This window comes from Vigna unguiculata, chromosome 2 (genome assembly GCF_037176805.1).
Source record: "Vigna unguiculata cultivar grain cowpea cultivar isolate G323 ecotype 2 chromosome 2, ASM3717680v1, whole genome shotgun sequence".
Lineage (NCBI taxonomy): Eukaryota > Viridiplantae > Streptophyta > Magnoliopsida > Fabales > Fabaceae > Vigna > Vigna unguiculata.
Window position 1 is genome coordinate 29,178,538 of NC_140793.1, and position 23,106 is coordinate 29,201,643.

The window sequence follows — 23,106 nt, forward strand, 5'->3', positions numbered from 1 at the left end:
TATATTAGTTTTTGTCTAAGGAATGAATAAAAAAAAGTCATTTTGATTAATGGATCTCTTTTCCATATTTCCTAAATTATGCAAACTTATTAAACAAGACATCTTTCCACTAAGCAAAATTCGTTTATTTAAAGTCTATAGTGCTTAGAAAGAACACATATCATAAGTATTTAAATAAGACTTATGAGTATTTTGGTTCGGACGATCCAATAATTCATTGGAAAAGAATAGTTTTTGTACAAAACTTATTAGTTGTTAGACTAGTTAAACATTGTCGGTCTTTCCCATTGGTTGGATTGTTGAATGAGCTATAAATAAGTCCAACAATATTTCAAACACTCTTTGCAAAAAATATTTTAAAAACTTTTAAATGTTAAAATTTGTTAGTTTTTATAATACTTTTTCGATAAATAAATAAAATTGAACGTCTTTGGATATGAATGGTGATATTTAAAAATAAATTGAATATATATATATATATATATATATATATATATATATATATATTAGAATATTTTGTATGTTCTAGATATATTTATTTTAAAGGGAAAAAAAATACTATATTGAAATATATTAAACAAAATTAAAATAAATAACATACAAAGTCACATTATATTTTTAGACATAGTAGATATTATCAAAACATGTGCCATTATATTGAAAAATATACTGTAATCATTTTAATAGCACTTATATTTAATCGGTTATATGACTATTTAATTAATTATATTTTAAATATAACATGTTACAAATATTATATCAATATTTACATTTTAATAATAATATTAATAAATATATTGAAATAATAAATAAAGTAAAATTATTGATAGTAAAAAATTATTTCACTTTTTTCTGTGTTTTCATTCTTTTAATATAATTCTTCAGTTATTACTGTTTTCTTTATTTATTTTTCTTTCGTTCTTTTACTCTTTCACTTTCGAATATATATAAAGCATTAAAATATTAAAATATAAAATACAAATTAGAAGTTTAGATGTAGTAGTGACTGCTAATAACAAATTAATATTAATTATAAATGTAATTATATATTTAATTATATCATAATTATCAATGTCCTCTATTAATTAGGGACGTTTCTTACAAGTCAAATTACATACATGTGATAATATAAAAGGATAAAATAGGAAATCGTGTCATCATTTTAGTAAGATAGAAAAAAATTGATTACATATGCATTTCAATGACACTGCATAAATTTAAATTTATTTTGAAAAGAGGTATAAATATTAAATTGCTAACTCAAAAATATTTATAAAAAAAAATTTAATATTAAACGATATCTTTTAATCATAAATAGGGTTAAAAAAATGAAATTTCTTTTATAAAAAATAACTTACTTAAAATTAATGTAATAATATTTTAATCATAGTTTTTTTTATTCTTAATTTTAACGGGTATGATATCTACATATACAAATATTATAATATTTGTACCCGTTTTATATTAAAAATACTCATTCCTACTGTTCGCAAATATCTTACTTATAACGTTTATTTTCTACCTATTATCAGTTTTATTCACAAATGCTCCCCGGTAACTGTTTTTGAAATCCCTCAAAGTAAGAATCTTTGCATTATCCACAGCGGTAAAGTTAAAATTTGCAAACATTAAACTTTTTTATTTAATTTTAAAAAAGTCAGAGTATTTAGTTGTTACTTTTCTTGGGCATTCAATTTTGGTCATTCTCTTCTCTCACCAGCTGTAACAGCGGTTGACCTCACACCACCCACCACTCTTCTTCTGTTTCTTTCTATTTGTTGTTTTTTCCTCTCAAACAGGACAATGTCATCAACTTTGATCAAATGCTGATAAAATTCAAGGGTCCCCTCTCCTAGATCTTCCTTTCGGTCACTGTTGCATCTCTTTCCTTTTCTCCAACGCCACGTTGCTTTGGTCAGTCACAACCTTTTTTTTATTCATTCTTCCATTTTCCAGCTTCTTCCTTGGATCTGCAATTTCCCCCCTCTCCCATTTAATTTCTTATTGCAATTTTCAATTTTTCTTCCAAAGTTTGATGATTTTTGTGTTATCACGGAACCCCATTACATCGAAAACGAGTTTTGAAGTGAAAAAAAATGCATTTCTTGGGAGTTGTATCGATATAACAATGCTAGGATCAGTTTTTAACAATGCCATGTGAAACGGTGAACTTTGTTTTTCCTTTGCGATACTAAAGATTTGGACTTGTGTGTACGAGTTTTTGTTTAGATTTTTGTGAAATATATATGACCAGTGTGCAATGCCGTTGAAAAGCTTCTGAGGACGACAAAGTTGGAACTTACGTGGAAAGGGTGGTTATGGAGTGTGTGCAGGTTGGAGGGAAATGATTGATGGGGTCTACTGAACATGGGAGAGTATCGGTTAGAGAGTTCCAGGCCAATGGAAGCCGCATCGCTGCATCAGAAGTTGAGGCCAAGCTTGATCAAGGAAATATTCAGGAAGCAGAAGATTCGTTGCGCGAAGGATTGTCACTCAATTTTGAGGTTTGTTTGTTAATACTGCCACACTTTACTAGTTTGTGTCAGCCATTTATTTGTGTTGCAAAATATTGCCTCTGTTTCCCTTTTATGACATCTGGTGGCAGCTGTTTCTGGGTTGTGCATTTCATATTTTGAAATAGTAAGAAGAAGAAACCAAGGGCCAAGTTGTCACTTAGAGTTATTGGAGAAAGCTGATCTTGATGTCAAATGGTTGCGATATCTGTCTCTGAAATTTTTTGTTGTTGGAATTTAGCTACTCATTCATCATGTTTGCCAATTATTTAGACTTCTATATGTTGTCTTGATTTATATTTCTGTTTTGGCGCAACTCTTAGTTTTATAGGAATGAGGTCTGCCGTATCTAGGTAACAGTAACTATTATGTTGCCAACACCTTCGATAACAAGGCGATAAATTTCATCTGTGAGCCAAACCTCAGGATCCCTCCTTCCAAAAGAATAAATCTTTGAATCTGACAGCATGCAATGTTTGTTTGTCGTAGTACTCATATTATTCTAATGTTATGGATTGCAATTTGTACATATGAACGTAACATAATTGGATTTTTTGAAGCTAGAAAAAACATGTCAATACAAGAAATGGACTTTGTAATTTGTACTGTGTGTAAATTTGATACAAATGATATCTTGAATGTTTGTATATGAAGATCTTGCATGCATTGATTCTTGGCACTGGATCGGATCAGCTCTTTTTTGGGAGAAATTAATCAGATCATAGAGTCTAGCCCTGATGTTACTCTTAAAACCTTGCAGGAAGCGAGAGCTCTTCTTGGTAAGTTGGAGTATCAGAGAGGTAACTTAGAAGGTGCTCTTCGTGTGTTTGATGGGATTGATCTCCAAGCTGCCATACAGAGGTTGCAATCTTCCTCTTCTGAAAAACCACAAGGCAAGAAAGGTCGTACTCAAAATGAATCAGCCTCGGGTTCTCAGCATGCGGCTAGTTTGGTGCTCGAAGCCATCTACTTAAAAGCCAAGTCTCTGCAAAAACTGGGGAAATTTACAGGTATCATATATAACCTTGACTGTTGAAATTTCGTCCCCACCTTACCTTTACCTTCTTAATATTGCTTTCTCTTCTAGAAGGGAGTGATTTCTTAATCAGAATGGATACATTGAAATGCTTGTTTAATGGATTTATGCAGAGGCTGCTGATAATTGTAAACGTATTCTTGATTCCGTTGAGAAGATATTTTATCAGGGTGTTCCTAATATTCAAGTGGATAATAAATTGCAAGAGATAGTCAGCCATGCTGTAGAGCTCCTTCCAGAGCTTTGGAAGCAAGCTGGTTGCTATGATGAGGCAATATCTGCTTATAGGCGAGCCCTTCTTAGTCAATGGAACCTTGATAATGACTACTGTGCAAGAATTCAGAAGTCATTTGTTATGTTTCTGCTATACAGCGGGGTGGAGGCAAGTCCACCTAGTTTAGCAGTTCAGACTGAAGGATCATATGTGCCTAAAAATAATCTTGAAGAGGCTATTCTGCTATTGATGGTTCTTTTGAGAAAGTTTAGCCTTGGTAAGATGAAATGGGATCCATCAGTCATGGAACACCTTACTTTTGCACTTTCTATATGTAGCCAAACTTCTACTTTAGCTAAGCAAATTGAAGAGTTGATGCCTGGAGTATACCATCGAATTGATTGTTGGAATTCTTTAGCTTTTTGTTATAGTGGAGCAGGGCAAAATGACTGTGCTTTGAGCCTGCTAAGGAAATCTTTGCACAAACATGAACGACCAAATGACCTTACATCATTATTGTTAGCAGCTCGGATCTGCAGTGAGGATTCCCATCTTGCTGCTGAGGGAGTGATCTATGCACAGAGGGCAGTCAATAATGCTCGTGACCAAAATGAGCATTTGAAAGGTGTTGCTCTACGGATGTTGGGACTTTGTCTTGGAAAGCATGCTAAGGTTGCTTCCTCTGACACTGAGAGGTCTCGCCTTCACTCCAAAGCTTTGGAGTCATTGGTGGCAGCAATCAAATTGGAGCCAAACAATTCTGATCTGATTTTTGAATTGGCTGTTCATTATGCACAACACCGAAACTTGTCTAATGCTTTGCGCTCTGCGAGACATTTCTTTAATCAAACAGGTGGTTCTATGTTGAAATCTTGGAGATTGCTTGCTCTAATTTTGTCTGCACAGCAAAGATTTTCTGAAGCTGAAGTGGTGACAGATGCTGCTTTAGATCAGACTGCAAGATGGGAGCAGGGACCACTGCTTAGGCTGAAAGCAAAGTTGAAGATCTCTCAATCACGACCAATGGATGCTATTGAAACCTATAGGTACCTTCTTGCATTGGTTCAAGCTCAGAAGAAATCCTTTGGGTCTTTCCAAATTAGTTCAAAGGTAAGATTCCTTTGGGTCCTTCGGATAGAGGTCACACATTGGACGAATTGAACAGAATTTATTTTGGATTATAATGGATTAGATTAAAAGAGTCATTAATCAATTTTGATCCACTAAAAATTTAATTAAAAAAATGTGATTCATTAGATGGAAATTCAATCGAAACCAATCTATCCATAAAAGTAATATATTTCTAAAAAATAAAAAATAAATTTTACAAAACAAAATTTAAAATTATATTTTTTAATTTTTTTAAGAAACTAAATTTAAGAAAGATTAATTAGAGTGATTTTGATCCAATAAGCATTGTTGGAAGGATCTATTGAATTTTTAAAAATAGCATATGTCTGATTAACTTTCCATATAGTTAAATGAATGAATTTCACCCTATTGTTTTATATTTTGTAATGGGTGGATTGGATGGATGATGGATGAATAGATTGTTCTGCCACCCTTAGTTTAGGGGATAAAAACTATTGAGTTCTTCTTAGAAAAAATTCAACCCCAAAAGCTGACTCATGAGGGTCTATAGTTGACGTGGGATGACAACACACCTCTATCTGACCATCTGGTAACGTGGAGATTGTAGGTCTGATTTTTTATTTTGCATTGCTCTATGAAAACTACAGGCCAAGTAGGACTGCTTTTTTTTGGTTAAAGTGCAAATTTTGTCTCCATTTAATCTTGATTTGTGATTTTAGTCTTTTTTCCTTTCCGGGATTTATAGTCTCTACAATTTAGAAAATCTGAAAATATTTATCCAATCTTTAATTTTGCATACTTTTACATTTTAAATTTTAATTAATTAAAATATATCTTCATGGTACCTTAAATAAATATGCTAGGTATAGGTTTTAGGTCGACCAAAATGAAAGAAATATATGTAAGATTACTTATGAAACCAAAATTGTGCGTTCTTTTTAAATATGGAGACTAAAATGTCAGGAAAGAAATAGGGAGACCAAAATCAAGAATCAATAATCACATAAAGACCCAATTTGCAATTTAGCGTTTTTTTTTAAAATGTTAGTGCATTTGGAAAGGGTTCGGCCTCTTATAAGTAAATATTATAAGAGGAGGCCAGAATTTAGGATTTTTAGCAGGACTAAATTGTTTTAGAAGTTATTGGTAGGGCCAAGCATAACTGCCTCTAAGCAGTTATTAGCATATTAGTTGGTGTTTATCAATTGATATTGGAGATAACAAGTTCTTGTTACGACACACAACATGGAATTGTGGGTGGAGGCATTGGAGTGGGTTTTGGAATGCTTGTTGGCGATGCGTGAAACAATAGCGAAGATCAAGTTAAACGAAGTGGAAGCCTCCATGCGAAACAAGAGGAAGAGAACAACGATGGAAGCCAAACAATTCCTCAAGGTGGCACGTAGGGGAGCCTTAATGGGGGATAATACTAAGTGGATAGGTGGAAGAAGTTAGAGATAACAGTTTTTGATGGAAAGGATGTGTATGGTTGGACAACCAGAGTGGAGAGATACTTTGATATGAAAAGTGTTAGAGGTGGGCTTTATGCCTAACTCAATCCCACAAAACCGGCTTGTAAGGTGAGGTTTGTACCTCACTTATATAGTATTAAATTGTCTTATCTCTAGTTGATGTGGGACTTCCAACACAACCCCCTCACGCCGAGGTATAAACATCTCGTGTGTGGGTCTATAGGATAGGCTCTAACTTGACTCTGATACCACGTTAGAAGTGGGTTTTATGCCTAACTCAACCCCACAAAACCGGCTTGTAAGATGAGGTTTGCATCTCACTTATATAGTATGAAATTGTCTTATCTCTAGTCGATGTGGGACTTCTAACAAAAAGGACGTCACGAGAGGAAAAATTACAAGTAGTGATGGTGGTAATGCTAGGAAAAGCACTGACCTGGTATCAATGGTGGAAGTTCTCTACACACCAACTAACTTGGGAGGATTTTCGGGCAACGACTATTAGGCATTTATAACCAACCATGGTTGAAAATCCTTTTGAATTGTTGTTGGGTCTCAAGCAAACATGTTTAGTGGAAGAATAGAGACAGAAGTTCGTACTCTGTGAGTAGGCCAATGAGGACGTATAACAATAATTGCATAGTGGTGTGGGAACAGTGAGTGAAGCGGCAACCCAATATGTCCAGAACTAGAAGTTCTAATGGAGAGGGAAGTGTGGTGAAACCTTCCGATACCTTTGGAGGAAGAAGCTTTAGAAAGTTGACAGACGCAAAATTACAAGAGAGTTATAGGAAGGGGTTGTGCTTCAAATGTGATAAATATTTGGTTGGACCATGTGTGTGCAAACAATAAGTTAGTTATAAATTTTAGTGTTGGATGAGAGGGAAGAAGAAGGGTATCCAGAGCGAGAAAATACAATGGTAGAGGAAGTTGTAGAGATGAAAGATCTCCAATTATCTATGTGTAGAATTGTTGGCCTTACACTAAAGAAAACACTAAAGTTGTGGGGTAGGATTGGGAAAGAGCATGTCACAGTACTCATTGATTGTGGAGTCTCATAATTTCATTTCAGCCATGTTTGTGCAACAACAGACATTGGATACATATGCAACCTCCATTTATAAAATGGAGGTGGGTGACGACAAAAAACTAGATTGTGAAGCGGTGTGTTCTAAATTGAAGTTGGAGATGCAAGGTCTACAAATTCAACAAGATTTCTATGTCTCTGATGGAGTTGATGTGGTGTTAGGAATGGAATGGTTGGCTAGTCTAGGAGAAATGAGAACAAATTTTCGTGAATTAACTCTTTAAATTTTGGTTGCGGGTGGATGTCGCACATTAAAGGGGGACTCCGATTTGACTAGAGTCGTTGCTTCTTTCAAATTTGTTTTAAAGGCTCTATGTGATCAAGGCCAAGGATTCCTCGTGAAGCACTGCCCACTGCAAGCTGAAGCAGAGAGCCAATAAACTGTCTCGTGTGGACAAAATCGGTTTTGGAAGAATAAGATTAGTCCTTCAAGAAACATAGGGATTATACAGCCTAGATGACCATGCCATTCGATTGAAGGAAGAATATCACATCCCCAACATCATACCATACAAGTACCCACACTATCAAAAAAATGAAATTGAAAGGTTAGTTGATGATATGCCTAAATCTGGTATAACTAGACTTGGTGTCAGTCCTTATTCTAGTCCTATAATCTTGGTGAAAAAGAAAGATGGTGGATGACGATTTTGTGTGGATTATCAGGCTTTCAACAAGATTACTATACCACATAAGTTCCCTATTCCTATTATCAGTGATTTTTTCCAAGTTGGATTACAGATCCAGTTACCATCAGATCAAGATGAAAGAAGACATTCATAAAACGGTTTTTCAGAATCATGAATGACATTATGAGATACCTTTTATACTCACGAAGGCCCCTTCCACCTTTCAATCTCTTATGAATGAGATGTTAACGTCTTATTTGAGGAAGTTTGTACTAGTTTTTTTTTATGATATTCTGGTTTCAGGAAGGGTGAGGAGAGACATTGGAAACATTTACGGACTGTTTTGGCATTGTTGTAGGAGAATCAATTGTTTCCAATGAAAAAAGAATGTACATTTAGCCAAATTAGTTGAAGTACTTGACTCATCATTTCGGAAAAAGGGGTGGCAGCAAACCCACGTATAATTGATGCTATGTTGGACTGACCTATACGTAAGGATCTTCAAGCTTTGAAGGGATATTCGGGACTGATCGATTACTATTGCAGGTTTGTTAGAGACTGTGGTAAGATAGCCAAGCCTTTCACTCAATTGTTGAAGAAGGAGAAGTTTCAACGGAATGCAGAAGCACTAGCTGCCTTGAAAAATATTAAAAAAACTGGTTGCAAAATTACCTATGTCCTTGATTTCTCCAAAATGTTTACGGTAGAAACTGAAGCATCCAATAAAGGACTAGGGATGGTTCTAATGCAGGAAGGCAGTGGCTTTCCTCAGTCGAACTTGAGTGCAATCTAAGTCAGTCTATGAAAGAATTAATGGCATTTGTGATTGTTGTACAAAAATGGAGGCACTACTTGTTGGGAGGACACTTCATAATTCTGATTGATTAGAAGAGCCTCAAATTTCTGATGGACCTCTAAACTCGAGTGTTTGGATTTCTAGATATAGATCAGGAAGAATGGGGTGACTTATGCTCTCTCCAAAGTAATGACATTTTTAGCTTTGTTTTCAAATTGCTTTGAGCAAATAAAAGATTGGGAATGTAAAGTTAATCACGATCCTAAGTTCCAAGGAATAATTCACGATTTGATACAAGGTCCTCATTCTCATTCGTGCCATAAATTTCAAAATCATAAGATTTTTTTTATAAATATCGGTTAGTGCTTCCAAAGAATCTTCTAGAATTTCACACAAATTTCAGTGTGGTGATTGAGTGTTTCTCAAGTTGCAGCCTATGGCCACTATCATTGTCTCGGTAGAGAAATGAGAAGTTGAGTCCACGTTTTTATGGTCCTTATTTGATTACAAACAGATTGGAGTAGTTGCTTCTCAGTTAGCCCTTCCACCAGAGTAAAATCCACCCCATGATTCATGTTTATGTATTAAAGAAGGCCCCTCTCTTCCTCAGCAAATCCTCAATCTCTACCACCTACGTTATCGAAAGAGTTGGAATTGCAGGTAACACCAGTTGTGAAAGCCGTGCAGAACACTACTCATAGGACTTCTGAAGTGCTTATTTAATGGACTATCTTAAAGTTGTAATGTAACCAAAACAAGTGTCTATGATAAACATTAAGACTATCTTAAATTTGGCCTGAACCCAACTTAATCCTAAAAATTAAGTCATGACTAGTCAAGGATTGTTTAAGCCTTGTAAAGCTTTGGTCATATTTATAGTGGTATCTCAACAGGATTCTTGAGAGAGCGACGCTCCAGACGCTCCAATTTTGTACTTAGAAACCTGAAGGCCTTACGAGCCCCATAGCGTATTCTCTCATTCTACCAAGTCATTGTAATTGGATCCTACATCTCACCATGCACCACAGCTTCAGGGGTCATGCTAGTCCTTTAAATAGTGCTGTGAACATTACACTACTGTGTATCCACCGATGGATCTTTAGAAAATATTTTGGAGGTGTCAAAACCTTTTTATAGGTGTACACAAAATTTTGGGATGCCAAATATATATTAAAATTAAAAGAAAATATGTGTATTTTTATTTAGTATATTGACTTGGTTTCGTGTAATTTGGCTGTTGTCTGTAAAAATAAGAGCATCAAAGATGTGTCAAGGAAAAAAAAAATATGGGAAAGACAGTTTGGATATTACTTTTATGCTGTTCTTATGTTTATAAATTTCTTTTATGCTGTTCTTATGTTTGGATATTTCCCTTTGATTGTCATTTTGTACACTGAGTTTTAAGTGATTCCTTCCTCTTTCCTTCTGGTTTAAAAGAAATATGTGCACCGCCGCCCCCCCCCCAACTAAGATATTTACTGCTTCATGGGACTTCAGTTATAAATTGTTGATTCAGAAATCAATGACTTCAATTTTGTTGACTCTTTCCAGGTTTTGGACGATAAAATAAATGAATTTGATATTTGGCATGGTCTGGCAAATTTATATGCTAGTCTTTCTCGTTGGAAGGATGCTGAAATCTGTCTGCAGAAGGCCAGGGACTTGAAGCAATACTCTGCAGCAGTAATGCACACTCAAGGCAAGACCAAAATCTTGGTGTTGTTTTAAGGTTTTATGAATATTTGAGGGGATCTTTATAGAACTTCATATTTTCCATTGTGCTTTGGCAGGTGTTTTGTCCGAAGGACGTGGGCAAAATGAGGAAGCTCTTCTTGCTACTATTAATGGTATACTATTTGAACCAAACCATGTTCCATGCAAGATCTTGATGGGTGCCATGATTCAAAGAGTGGGTCCAAAGTTTTTTTGTGCTGCAAGAAGCGCACTGTCTGATGCACTCCGAATAGAACCCACTAACCGCATGGCTTGGCATTGCTTGGGATTGCTTAACAAGCAAGATGGCCGAATAAGTGAAGCCGCTGATTGCTTCCAAGCAGCTTCCATGCTTGAAGAATCTGATCCCATCGAAACTTTCAGTTCTATTCTTTGACAGTGAGATTTATGTCACAGTGTTTTTGTGTTGATATATCATCATCTGAGTTCAGTGGACCACATCGAAGAGTTTTGAAACTGTATTCCTTTTTTTTCATTTTAAATCGTTGTCATCACAAACTAGGATCAAAGAAAAGGAATTGAAAAAATACAGTAAATAAGATAAGAAAGGGGTTGATGTTAAACAGGTTGTGAGATGGTGAATTGTAAAGAAGTTGTTGGAGTAGCAGAGAGTATTAATGTTGAAGTGCTGCTCAGCCTTGTAAATATCTGTTGAAGCAGTGTCATTGTAAGGATAGTAGAGATTCAGCTTTCTTCTTTTTGTGTTTTAGTTTGTTGGCTAGGTCTACAAAACACAGAAACTGTTCTGTTATGTACATTTCTATAACTTTTTTTTTTAATCTTTAAGGATTTTTCATATTTGTGCTTATCAAGCCATGAATATTTTCTCAACACATGGGGGTATTTAAAAATAAGCTTTGGTTTTGTTTTTGATGAATTTAATGTTGTGATTTATTATTAGAAATTAGAGAGCTTTTTTCCACAGTTCACTTTTGCTAAATGCTTTTAACTTACGAGTTTATTTTCTTCTTTTATTAAAAAAACTATATGCTATATGTGTTGAACGTTATAGTGCCTGTGTGCCTGTGTTGTGTGTATGTTTTTTTAAATCTAAATTAGAGTGTTTTTAGTTCAATATTTCACAATTAACACAATTGATACAAACTGTTGTTTATATGTGAATCAATTTAAGATAAATATATTTAATTAATTGAATTGTCTTTTTCATGTGAATGTCAAGGGAAATGTAATGAAGAGAAACGGTGAAGACGAAGATAAAAATGGTGCTTGAGAAATCGAAAATGTAAATTGCAAAAAACGTAAATGCAAAAAAATAAATTACAAATGATAGACAATTTGTCACCCTTTTCGTTTTATTTAACTAATTTATATTTTCTTGTCATTTTCTCACGGTTAACACAAAATAAAATAAAAGAAAATTAGTAACAACCTAAAAACAATCTGTTACATCATTTATGTATGCTAAGTTCATGTTTGCAGCACTTATTATATATCTCAACTTCCCTTACGATCATGTGTAATTTATCTTTCGATTTTGTCTAGCGAATACCTTTATACATTTCTATGACTCTCGATCATTATTCAATTTCTCTTCTCACATTGGCTTGATTTCAATTTCTTCTATAATTAGCTCTTTCTTAATCTTATCCTAGATATCTTCATCTTTTGATGTACTTATCTTGTTCTTTGTGATGTATTAACAACACGAAATTAGAATTTGTCTTTGTCTGAAGTTTTAATACATTTTAATCATCACATTTTATTAATGAACGAATATAATCTTTTTAATTCAATTATATTCACTTTTTTAACAGGTCAAACATGTTTTTCTGGTGACATTAAAACAAAAATTTATCCAACAATGTAATTAATTCAAATACTAGCATGAAACACGTTTGACATGTTTAAAAGAATTGATCATAATATGGATAAAGAACTATATATTTTAATTTCTAAAATTTGAGAACCAAAATATATCAAAATTTTGAAAAAAAAATCTAAATTTCCATAGGTAAATAACTAAAAACATATTTATACCTCATAACATTTTGTTTAAAAGAAATAAATTATTTTAAAATGTCCTTTCAATAATTTTATTAAACAAGACCTAATTAGAATTATAATCCGGTGTAACAAATAAATTGATTATATATATAAAATGAACTACTAAACTAATCATAAATTATACTCGTATTTTAATAAATAATTTTATGAGATAAATATTGATTTTATATTATTAAGGAATTTTAGTAACTGGAGTATCCCCAAATTTACATTCATGCATGCTAAACCTTTTATGAACTTTATCGATATAGTTCCTTTGTGATAATCCTAGAATACCCCGAGATCGATCTCGGTGTATCTGAATTCCTAATACAAAGGAGGCATCACCAAGATCTTTCATTTCAAAATTCTTTGACAGAAATTTCTTAGTTTCGAGCAATATGCCTATATCATTAGTGGCAAGTAGAATGTCATCAACATACAAGATCAGGAAAATAAACTTGTTCCCCTTAAACTTGTGATACACACAGTCATCAACAAGATTCATCTCGAAGCCAAATGAGAGAATTACTTGATCAATTTGCAAACCATATTCATTGGGTCTCCCGACACAAAATTTTCTTGTTGCACCATATAGATCGTCTCGTCCATGTCACCATTGAGAAACGCCGTTTTGACATCCATTTGACGAAGCTCCAAATCATAATGTGCAACAAGAGCCATAATTGTCCTAAAAGAGTCTTTTGATGGAACTGGAGAAAAAGTCTCTTTAAAGTCAATCCCTTCTTTTCTAGTAAATCCCTTAGCTACAAGACGAGCCTTATACCTCTCCACATTACCGTTAGAATCCCGTTTGGACTTAAATAACCATTTACAACCAATGGGTTTCACATCTTCTGGTAATGGGACAAGTTTCCAAACCTAATTGTCTTGCATGGATTTATACTCTTCCCTCATTGCTTCAATCCATTTTTCTGAATTAGGATCCTATATGGCTTAACAGACAGTGATTGGGTCATCTTCCATCACACCATTGTTAGGGTCTTCATTCTCTTGGAGAAATACAACATAATCATCTGAAATGGCACTTCTCCTTACTCTCATGGATCTCCGCAAAGGTGCTGGCTAATGAAGCATAGGTTGTTGAGGATCTTGAGTTTTTTCTTCACGAACAACCAGATCATCTTGAGTATGGGGTTCATCAGCAATGTTTTGTGGAGGTTCCGAACTTACTTCATCAAAAGTAATTGTTTGAATCGGTTCTGGAATTATTGCCGATTCTTCCTCTAAAAAAAAATTCCTAATCTGATTCTTCCCCCCAAACTCAATATCCTCAAATAATGTAGCAATCCCTGTCTCAAAAATTGTCTTTAATATGAAATCATAAAATTTATATGCCCTGGATCTCTCAGAATAACCAATAAAGTAACTACTTACTGTTCCGGAGTCCAATTTCTTTTCATTTGGCTTATAAGGCCTTGCCTCAGCTGGACAACCCCACACATGGAAATGCTTTAGACTAGGCTTTCGCCCAATCCAAAGCTCATAAGGTGTTTTAGTAGCTGCTTTAGTTGGTACTCTGTTTATATTATAAGCTGTCGTCTTTAGTGCCTCTCCCCATAGTGACTCTGGTAAGGTGGAATGACAAATCATACTCCTTACCATATCCTTAAGAGTCTGGTTTTGTCTCTCAGCTACACCATTCATACTGGTTGATCCCGGCATTGTGTACTGTGGGACAATTCCACACTCCTCTAGGTACCTGGCAAAAGGTCCTGGACGTTGTTCACCTGATCCATCATATCTGCCATAGTACTTACCACCACGGTCAGATCTAACAGACTTAATTCTTTTGTTGAGTTGATTTTCAACTTCAGCTTTAAAGGATTTGAACACATCCAAAGACTGTGACTTTTCATGAATAAGAAATAAGTATGCATATCTTGAGTAATCCTCTATGAATGATATAAAGTATTGTTGACCATTCCAAGAAGGTGTAGGAAATGGCCCAAAAATATCCGTATGAATCAATTCTACGACGTCTGAAGCTCTATATGCACCTAATCTCTTCGCTTTGGTCTGTTTGCCTTTAATGCATTCAACACAACATCAAAGTTTGTGAAGTCAATGGACTCTAAGATTCCATTTGACACAAGTCGTTCAACTCTATTTTTAGAGATGTGACCTAAGCGCTTGTGCCATAATGCTCCTGGTTGAGTATTGTCAATTTTACGTTTAGTACCATGAGATTCTGTATTGAGGGTTTCATTATAGGTGGTCATAGTATCAAGCAAATATAGATTATCATAATCCAAAAGTGAACCAGTTCCAACAATATTTGAATTAAAAGACAAACTAAATTCATTGTTTCCAAATAAACAAGAATAACCGGATTTGTCCAAATAAGAAACTGAAATTAAATTCCGTCTAAATGACGGCACAACAAAAGTGTCTTTCAAATCCAAATAAAAATCAGTACATAACAATAATCTAAAATGCCCAATAGCCTCCACCTCCACCGATTTGCCATCTCCAACATATATCCATCTTTCAGAATCAGTTGGCTTCCGATAGTTGAGGCAACCCTTCATAGAAACACTGATGTTAGTAGTAGCACCTGAGTCTAACCACCAAGTGTTACTTGGTACTGACGTTAAATTGACCTCAGAACAAACCATAGCAAGACTATGCTTTAGACTTATGCAGTTGAGAACAATTTCCATGTTCCTTTTCCGGTCCTTAAAATTTGTACCGTTGAGGATCGGAACAGAATTCATATTAGCATATACAGAAGCAATTGTAGTTGTATATAAAACAAGAGAAATTAATTAATTATGCTCACATAATAAAATAAATCATTATAAAATATTCAAATAATGGTTTAACCCATCCCAAGACACCTAATGCACCACTAATATCAAGTCTTTGGACAGTAATATTAACCGCTAGGGGTATCTGGTTGTAATGATCAAACATTGATAATAAAGCACGTCCAACAATAAACTAATCTTTGGATTAATTTATCATCGACAAAGCAAATCCGTATAATTATCACATGTTTATCATCACAAGTGTGTATGCAATCCGACCAAATATTAATCTTCCTTTGGGTCGATCAATACTCGCATGAACGTACATAAACACTTTGGTGACTTCTTGATTCAATTAATTCAGTTAAAATATTAAACAAAACCAAAATTTGATTATATATTTATTCCAAAACCAAATATATTTATTTTATATATTAAACAACCAAAAAAATATATAAAATAAATAAAATTATTTATATTCTAAAATATAAATCCTTATGTTCAAATGTCTTGAACCCAAAATTCAAAATTAATTAAAATAATTTACTTCAATTAGGATTTTAAAAGGATTCTCAATTTGGGGTTTTTATTTATTCCAAAACTAAATATATTTATTTTATATATTAAACAACCAAAAAATATATAAAATAAATAAATAAAATTATTTATATTCTAAAATATAAATCCTTATGTTCAAATGTCTTGAACCTAAAATTCAAAATTAATTAAAATAATTTACTTCGATTAGAGTTTTAAGAAACCCTAGGATCCTCAATTTGGGGTTTTTCTCCCAAAAGCAAAATTGAGATTAAGGGTTTCAGAATTAGGGATTTAGGGTTCTGAATAGAAATTAATTAAATTAACCAAAGACAAACATGAATCAAGTATGGGTGACTCTGATACCACATGTAAACACAAACGTAGAATATGATCCTAATATTGATTCTAATAATCAATCATAAACTCATAAACAATATCTCATACCCATATTGATAATCATGTTGTAAATAGTAAACGGAAGCGTACCAGAATTGGCCATAATGGTAATATTAGAGCACTCCTATATGCGCAGTGATCTTCCTCCTGTAGAGCACCTTGATTGATTTCCCTTTGGTTTTCTCTCTTGATGGGGATAGAGAGAAAGGAATAGGAGAAGTACTTTATGACTCTGTGTGTGCTCTCAGAAGGGGACCACAACCATTTATAAACTGAATTACTTAAGTTTTAGTATTTCTAATTTGACCCCTCGTCAAATTAGAAAATATTAAGGCTACACAATATTTATTTTCATGACATATGCCTTTAACCAAATCTTATTATTTGGCTTTATAAATAATGGCCCTAACACATTTAATTATGTGTCATATATATACATATATATATATATATATATATATATATATATATATATATATATATATATATATATATCCAAAAATTACTAACAATACAAACTCTTTTTGTAGTTCTGTTTTTGAGTAAAATAAGTGTTGTTAGGTTTTGGTTTCTTGGTTCCTTAAATTCTAACACGATAAAGTTGATTCTAATCTTATTTAAAAATTAATATAATTTCTTACAAATTTTATTTCCACCACTTTTATATTGAGTAAAAAACCATACTTAAATGAAATTGTGATATCTAAAAGTGGAATACAAGTTGCACTTTATCTCTAACATCCCTGTGTCCGTTATAACATCCCAAATAATAGTGTAAAACTACTAAACAAGATATTATAATATTTGCTACCCCAATAAGCATATAAAGAAATGTATATAAATTTCATCATTTATAGTCTTCCACGAGAAAAGGCTGCAACCCAAAACAACTTTATATATAGCCAAAACATAACCTTAGAAGAAAAGGTTAAGAAAAACAAGGTCTTTCAAAAGAGTAAGAATGACGGGAAAATAGTCTAAAATTAGACGGTCGCACCATCATCTCCACAATAAGCGAGATACACGCTTAATTTCTCATCTGCTCACATTAAATAATGGTGATCATTGTAAAAAAAAAAAAACACGAACAATCAAGCACACAAAAAGAGTAAGCTAATAGCAAAAGAGAATACACTCACGTATATAAAACTAAATAGAATTATGAAACATAATACTACACACACTATACTAAATAATACTGATTAATCAATCACACATAAAATGTCACATATAAATATGAACAAATGTATATTAGATTAAATTCTATTGTTGTTAGTACCTCAATGCAAACTTTGCATCAAAATATTTCCTTAAAGGTTGTAAGAAGTACATCTTGGTCATCAAGGAATGAATGATGTTGACATGCACTATTAGATGGAAAGGATGATATGCGAGACAATTCTATCTCAATTATGAGTGAAAACAATTTTTCTCTACAAATGAATTTCGGACTAGAGACCGTATTGGAATTGGTGTTTCTAAGGACATGTCTTCATCTATAACAATTATTAAAATTAGTTCTTAATATATTTAGTATGGATCCTGGACTTTGATGTGACATTTAACTTTTTTTAGGTTGGATACAATTTAGATACTTAGATTTTGGGATTAATACTATCGTTTATGTTATTTGTGATATATGACATGTATTATTAGTTTTCTTATTTTTGTTTAAAGAATTATAGAACATAGACAGTACAACATCAATCAATTAATACAATGACTATACCCGTACACTTAAAGTAAGTAAAAGTCATGCTCACAATTAAATCTTATTTGTTTTGACAATAAAAACTCAAGAAGTCTAAAAATTAGAAAATAAAAATAAAAAAATTATTATAAAATAGCATGTAAAACATTATACTTTTTCTTATAAATAAATTTGTGAATATTAATTAATTAACTTGATTAACTTATATATATATATATATATATATATATATATATATATATATATATATATAATGGTCTAGACCATATTGCGTGCTTACATTCCCAGTGTTCTTTTTGTTAAATTTTTTATTTTTTAAGAAAAATAATATAAAATAAATTTTGATTTTTTTTATTAATAATATATATGTAATAAAAGTCTCGTGTGTAACATCCCAATTTCAGCAGCTTAAAGCTAATGAAAATAGGGAGTTTCATCATAGTTCCAAAACAGATAATCCAGTGTACACAATATATTAATACAGTCTTACAAAAGATATGACTATAAAAATATATCGCTTATACACTTAAACTAAACTAATAAACTCTATACTTAAACTGACCACTGCTAAAGCTCCCACTGGAAACCTCCTTCTCAACACTTAAACGATGACTCTTCATCCTCCAGAAGTGCCTTTGACACTGCAACCACATCTGCTCCCACCGAATAGGTGATCATCGCAAAAGGAAACATACAACACGAGACAGACACGCAGAAAGCAAGGGTAAGCTAATCTGATTAAATGAATCATACAGTTCAATTATAAACAGAAACCATGCAATCTTTCTCATTTTCACCAGAATCACATAAACCACCCCAAACACAATGCAGATATATTACTCTAGACTCAATATCCGGATTATGTAAGCGACATTGGATCTCTGGGTGGCTTGCACCTGTGACGGTTCCCAAACTCTGCAGAGTTTGGACACAAGGGGTTATCACCCAACCACTTCCAAGGTAAGTCCCCTTCGCGTCTGTGACTGAATCGGGTCCACAGACTAGGACCTCCTGCTACTCCTCACGACATAATCCATTACACTCTACATGAGCCTTAATGGTTATTGGAGCGTCAGGATACCAACCCATACGGAGTCCTCATGTCCTTACACACACTAACATACTCTTCTGAATTTCCCTTGAAATTCTAATTCAACCACTTCTTCTCATATTCCAACTTCATGCAATTTCACCACACATATTACCAGTCATAACAATTCATGCATATCATAACTAAGTTCACATTTTAACATTTAAACATAGTTTCATCCATTAGAAACAAGGGAAATAACACTCAACTGCAGAGGTTCTCGCCCAAGCTAGAATATCTCGCCCAGGCGAAAGGGCTCTCTCGCTTAGGCGAGTCATTCTCGCCTGAGCGAGGCCTGAAACAGAGAACAACCCAAACTCTGGGCGAATTCTCGCTTAGGCTAAGCTGTCTCGCTTAGACGAGAGTGACTCTCGCTCAAGCGAGACTGGTTCGCCTAGGCGAGATCTCACGCAGAGACAAGGGATGAGTTTCTGGTGTTTTCGCTCAGGCGAGAGCTGCTCGCTTAGGCGAAAATACCAGATTCCCAATCTGTTCTCACATACAACAGTAAAGAAATCTAGCACAATCCAAGCATACACTCAATTACACAGTTCAAGCACTCATACAACAATCAATCATGCAATTCAAAGTCATCAGAATGATTTCTATACGAAATTCAAGTAAAACAGTTAGCTTCCCTTACCTGTTATCCTGTTTAGACAGCTTTACAAACGTCAACGCCTTAAAAACGTCAACACCTCTAACTCCACAGGATGCTCTATCTACACATAGAAACATCACAAGAACGATCAGGACATACCGTTATGATCACTGATCAACAGAGACTCATACTGATGATTAAAACGTCGCATGCAAGCGGAAGAGGGCTTGCATGCAACAGAAAACAGACAAAGGATAAAAAAAAGAGCGGAAACTCAACTTACGCGAACGGAGAAACTGATCGATCCAATTTGAAGAGCTCACCGAGAGGATCAATCCTATGGTCTCGGTTCTTCAATCAGACGACCAAATTGACAGAACCTCTAGAGAGAAGTCAGAGAACTCTAGAAAAGTGGTTTCTAGAGAGATTGTGTGTTTTAAAATACTGAAACTCGTTTATAACAATTCTATTTATACTAAAACCTTTTATTATTAAAATAATCGAGTCTCACTATTTTTAAACCACTATCACTTTTAAAATACCATTTTCTAGGGTCTCACATCGTGTTTAAAGAAAATTGTAATAGTTATTAAAATTTAAAATAATCTACGATATACAAATATAATAAAAGTAATTAATTGTATCTTTCTTCTTAAAAATTTAAACTACAGTAAAAACATATATGTAATAAAAATATTAAAACTAAATAAAATTATAACAATTACTGAAATTAAAAATATATCTATGTATGTAACTGTAATAAAAATATTTAATTATATTTTTAATACTAACTGTAGTAAAAATATATCTATAATAAAAATAATGACATTAAATAAAACTTAATACTTATTAAAATAAAAAATTATCTAGTATATACAAATCCCGATAAACAACAAATGAATAGTTTTGTATAATAAATAGATTGAATATCAAAATGAAAAGTTTAATCTTTTAAGAAAATAATTAAATAATTATATCATTATACTAAAATACTTATATAGTTAATTATTATTAATAATATTATTAAATTTTTTTATCGTATAAATGTATTTATTTTATTATTATTATTTTTTATTATTAAGTTATGGATTTGTATTATATATAATATAGTATATAGATATACTAAGGAAAAAAAAAGCATGATAATGTAATAAAAGTTAGTAATTTAATTATCATATAGTAAGATGTACTAAAAAACATTTTTATACATAGATTAATGAGTTTAGTTGACAGATAGAATGAAATAAATGGAATACTGAAATGACATGCATAATTCACTTTTCTTTTCTGTTGTTGTTATTAAGGTGCCTCTGCCAACACAAACTGATATACGATAAGACGTTTCAGTGTCACTCATTTTTTACATTATTTCAACTTCTGTTACCACTCCATTCCAAATCATAATAAACTGGTTACATGTGCATGTTATGCAGCGTTTCCTTTTAGAGTTTGGACTTTATTTTTGTATAATTTAATTATCATTTATATTTTATAAATCGTGATAGCTTGTGTGGTGTTGGTTACAAAACATTAAATTAAAACATAAGAATGAACTGAGTAAAAAAAATTAACATTAAAAATTATAATAGATTTAGGTACACCAGACAGAAATTGAAACACCACAAACAGGAACTTCAACATAACATCACAACTTAGCTAAAGGCTTAATTTGTCACATAAAGCTAAGGGAAGGGTTCTACCATTTTAGGAACACACGCAACATTGGAACAATACCATTTGATGTCCGATTTGTGCCACGGATGTAACTACTTATGGCACGAATATTGTGAACAGAAACACCAATTCCACCAGCTGATTTGCTAATGATAGCACACTCCTTCAAAGTGTCATATATTCCCTCTATACTATCATCTTTCATGCACACAAGGAAGCAACTACTCAACTGCCAAAGCACATAAGCAGATCCAAATAAATGAGAGCTAGGATTATCAAATATCAAACTGCATGCTTACAAAAAGAGGAAGAATCGGAGGTAAAGAGCATTAGCATATACTGTACCTGTGGTCTAGGTGTTCCCGCATTGAAAAGAGTTGGAGATGCATGAGTGAACCACTGTTGAGACATCAGGTGTAAGTTTTGACAGCAGAGTTAATGTCTTCCTTATGAATTCCAACAGCAACCCTCATCAACATGTGTTGTGGTCTTTCCACAACCTTACCTTGAACCTTTAAGAGGTAGGACCTCTCAAGGATTTTGAAACCAAAATAATCGTAGTCAAAGTCCTTATCATAGATTATTTCACTATCCAATCGAGCAGCATTCTGAAGCATAACAGAAAACAACACAAACGTGAAAATCCTATCATACCAAAACATTAAATTCAAAGTACGTAAAAATGATAAAAGTCCACCTTTGGAACTCTATGTGATTTCATCCAAGATCTTATCCTCATCAAACAATAACTTTTGCAGTTTTGGAATATTGTCCTCGAGTTTTAGTATCAAATTAGTTCATTCCTTGCTTTATTTCATAAAGGCTTCAATTTTGGATGAATTGAAGCTTTCTCTTGCCATTTTTAACAGAGACAACTTATTCAACAACTAAGCTGCATATAGTATCCTGCGATGCCTACAATCATTATGAGAAATCTAGGATAAAAACTGTAATATTTGAAGGAAGTAAATTATAGTAGATTCATTGGTATCAGTCCTGCACCCACTGCCTTAAACAAACAACAATTTAAAATGAAACATAACAACATAAGGAAAAATCACAACCATAATCCAACAACATAAAAGCAAGAAATCATAAACATAACTAAAGCATAAAATAGATAAACGTAGAGACGTCAACCTTAAGCCACACACATGGCAACTAAAAAATAGTTTTCCAATAAAAGTCTGGTTTATTTGGTATGAACTTACCAGTGGACCACTTGCTACATAACGAAAACCAATAGATTCCCCATATTCTTTCTAGAAGGCAAACTTATCAGGGGTAACGTCCAACTTCTGCAGCTATAAATATTACTTGAGATGGTTCCGAGAGGGTATCCATCATCATTTGGTCATCCAGGGAAACAACTATTTCCCACATTCGTTTCACAAGTTTGAGAATATGAGTGTCCTTGTCTGAGAATTATAGAAAAAGAAAAATCACTGAAAACTTATGTTATTCTGAATGGAAGTTGATTGTATCATTGTATGTAACTTACAGAAAGGTAGGAGGTGTTTTCTACATCGTGGAGTTTGGCAACCACAACCAGAAGTTCAAGCCAAGACATGCAAACCTGTCAAGTTGTCATCACCTCTGACATAGGCTAGCATGTCTTTCTCCTTTTCCATTTCTAGGGCTAAATCTGCAAGATATTCCAACTTCTGTGGATTGTAAATTCTAATGACACCATTAAAATTAACATAACAGTATTCATGCAAGATTATATGAAGAAAAAATGCTTAC

General features: G+C 33.2%; 1 protein-coding gene across 4 annotated transcripts; it reads left to right on the top strand.

The window, feature by feature from the left end:
- Positions 1-1,689: 1,689 nt before the first annotated feature.
- On the top strand, positions 1,690-11,381 carry NPG1 (tetratricopeptide repeat (TPR)-containing protein). Of its 4 annotated transcripts, XM_028057808.2 has the most exons (7): positions 1,690-1,914; positions 2,334-2,504; positions 3,274-3,523; positions 3,663-4,616; positions 4,701-4,873; positions 10,391-10,538; positions 10,630-11,381. In XM_028057808.2, the coding sequence occupies exons 2-7, from the start codon at positions 2,352-2,354 to the stop codon at positions 10,947-10,949; spliced, it is 1,998 nt and encodes a 665-aa protein (XP_027913609.2). In that variant the 5' UTR covers positions 1,690-1,914; positions 2,334-2,351; the 3' UTR covers positions 10,950-11,381. The 4 variants fall into 4 exon arrangements, with proteins under 4 accessions (XP_027913609.2, XP_027913607.2, XP_027913608.2 ...); XM_028057806.2 differs by having other exon boundaries at positions 3,663-4,873; XM_028057807.2 differs by having other exon boundaries at positions 1,702-1,914; positions 2,255-2,504; positions 3,663-4,873.
- Positions 11,382-23,106: the final 11,725 nt, after the last annotated feature.

Bases quoted from the DNA above. Each gene is read 5' to 3' on its own strand.
- NPG1 (XM_028057806.2), top strand. From the start codon at position 2,352: ATGGGGTCTACTGAACATGGGAGAGTATCGGTTAGAGAGTTCCAGGCC. The intron at 2,505-3,273 runs GTTTGTTTGTTA...AAAACCTTGCAG, and splicing joins GATTGTCACTCAATTTTGAG to GAAGCGAGAGCTCTTCTTGG. The intron at 3,524-3,662 runs GTATCATATATA...GGATTTATGCAG, and splicing joins AAAACTGGGGAAATTTACAG to AGGCTGCTGATAATTGTAAA.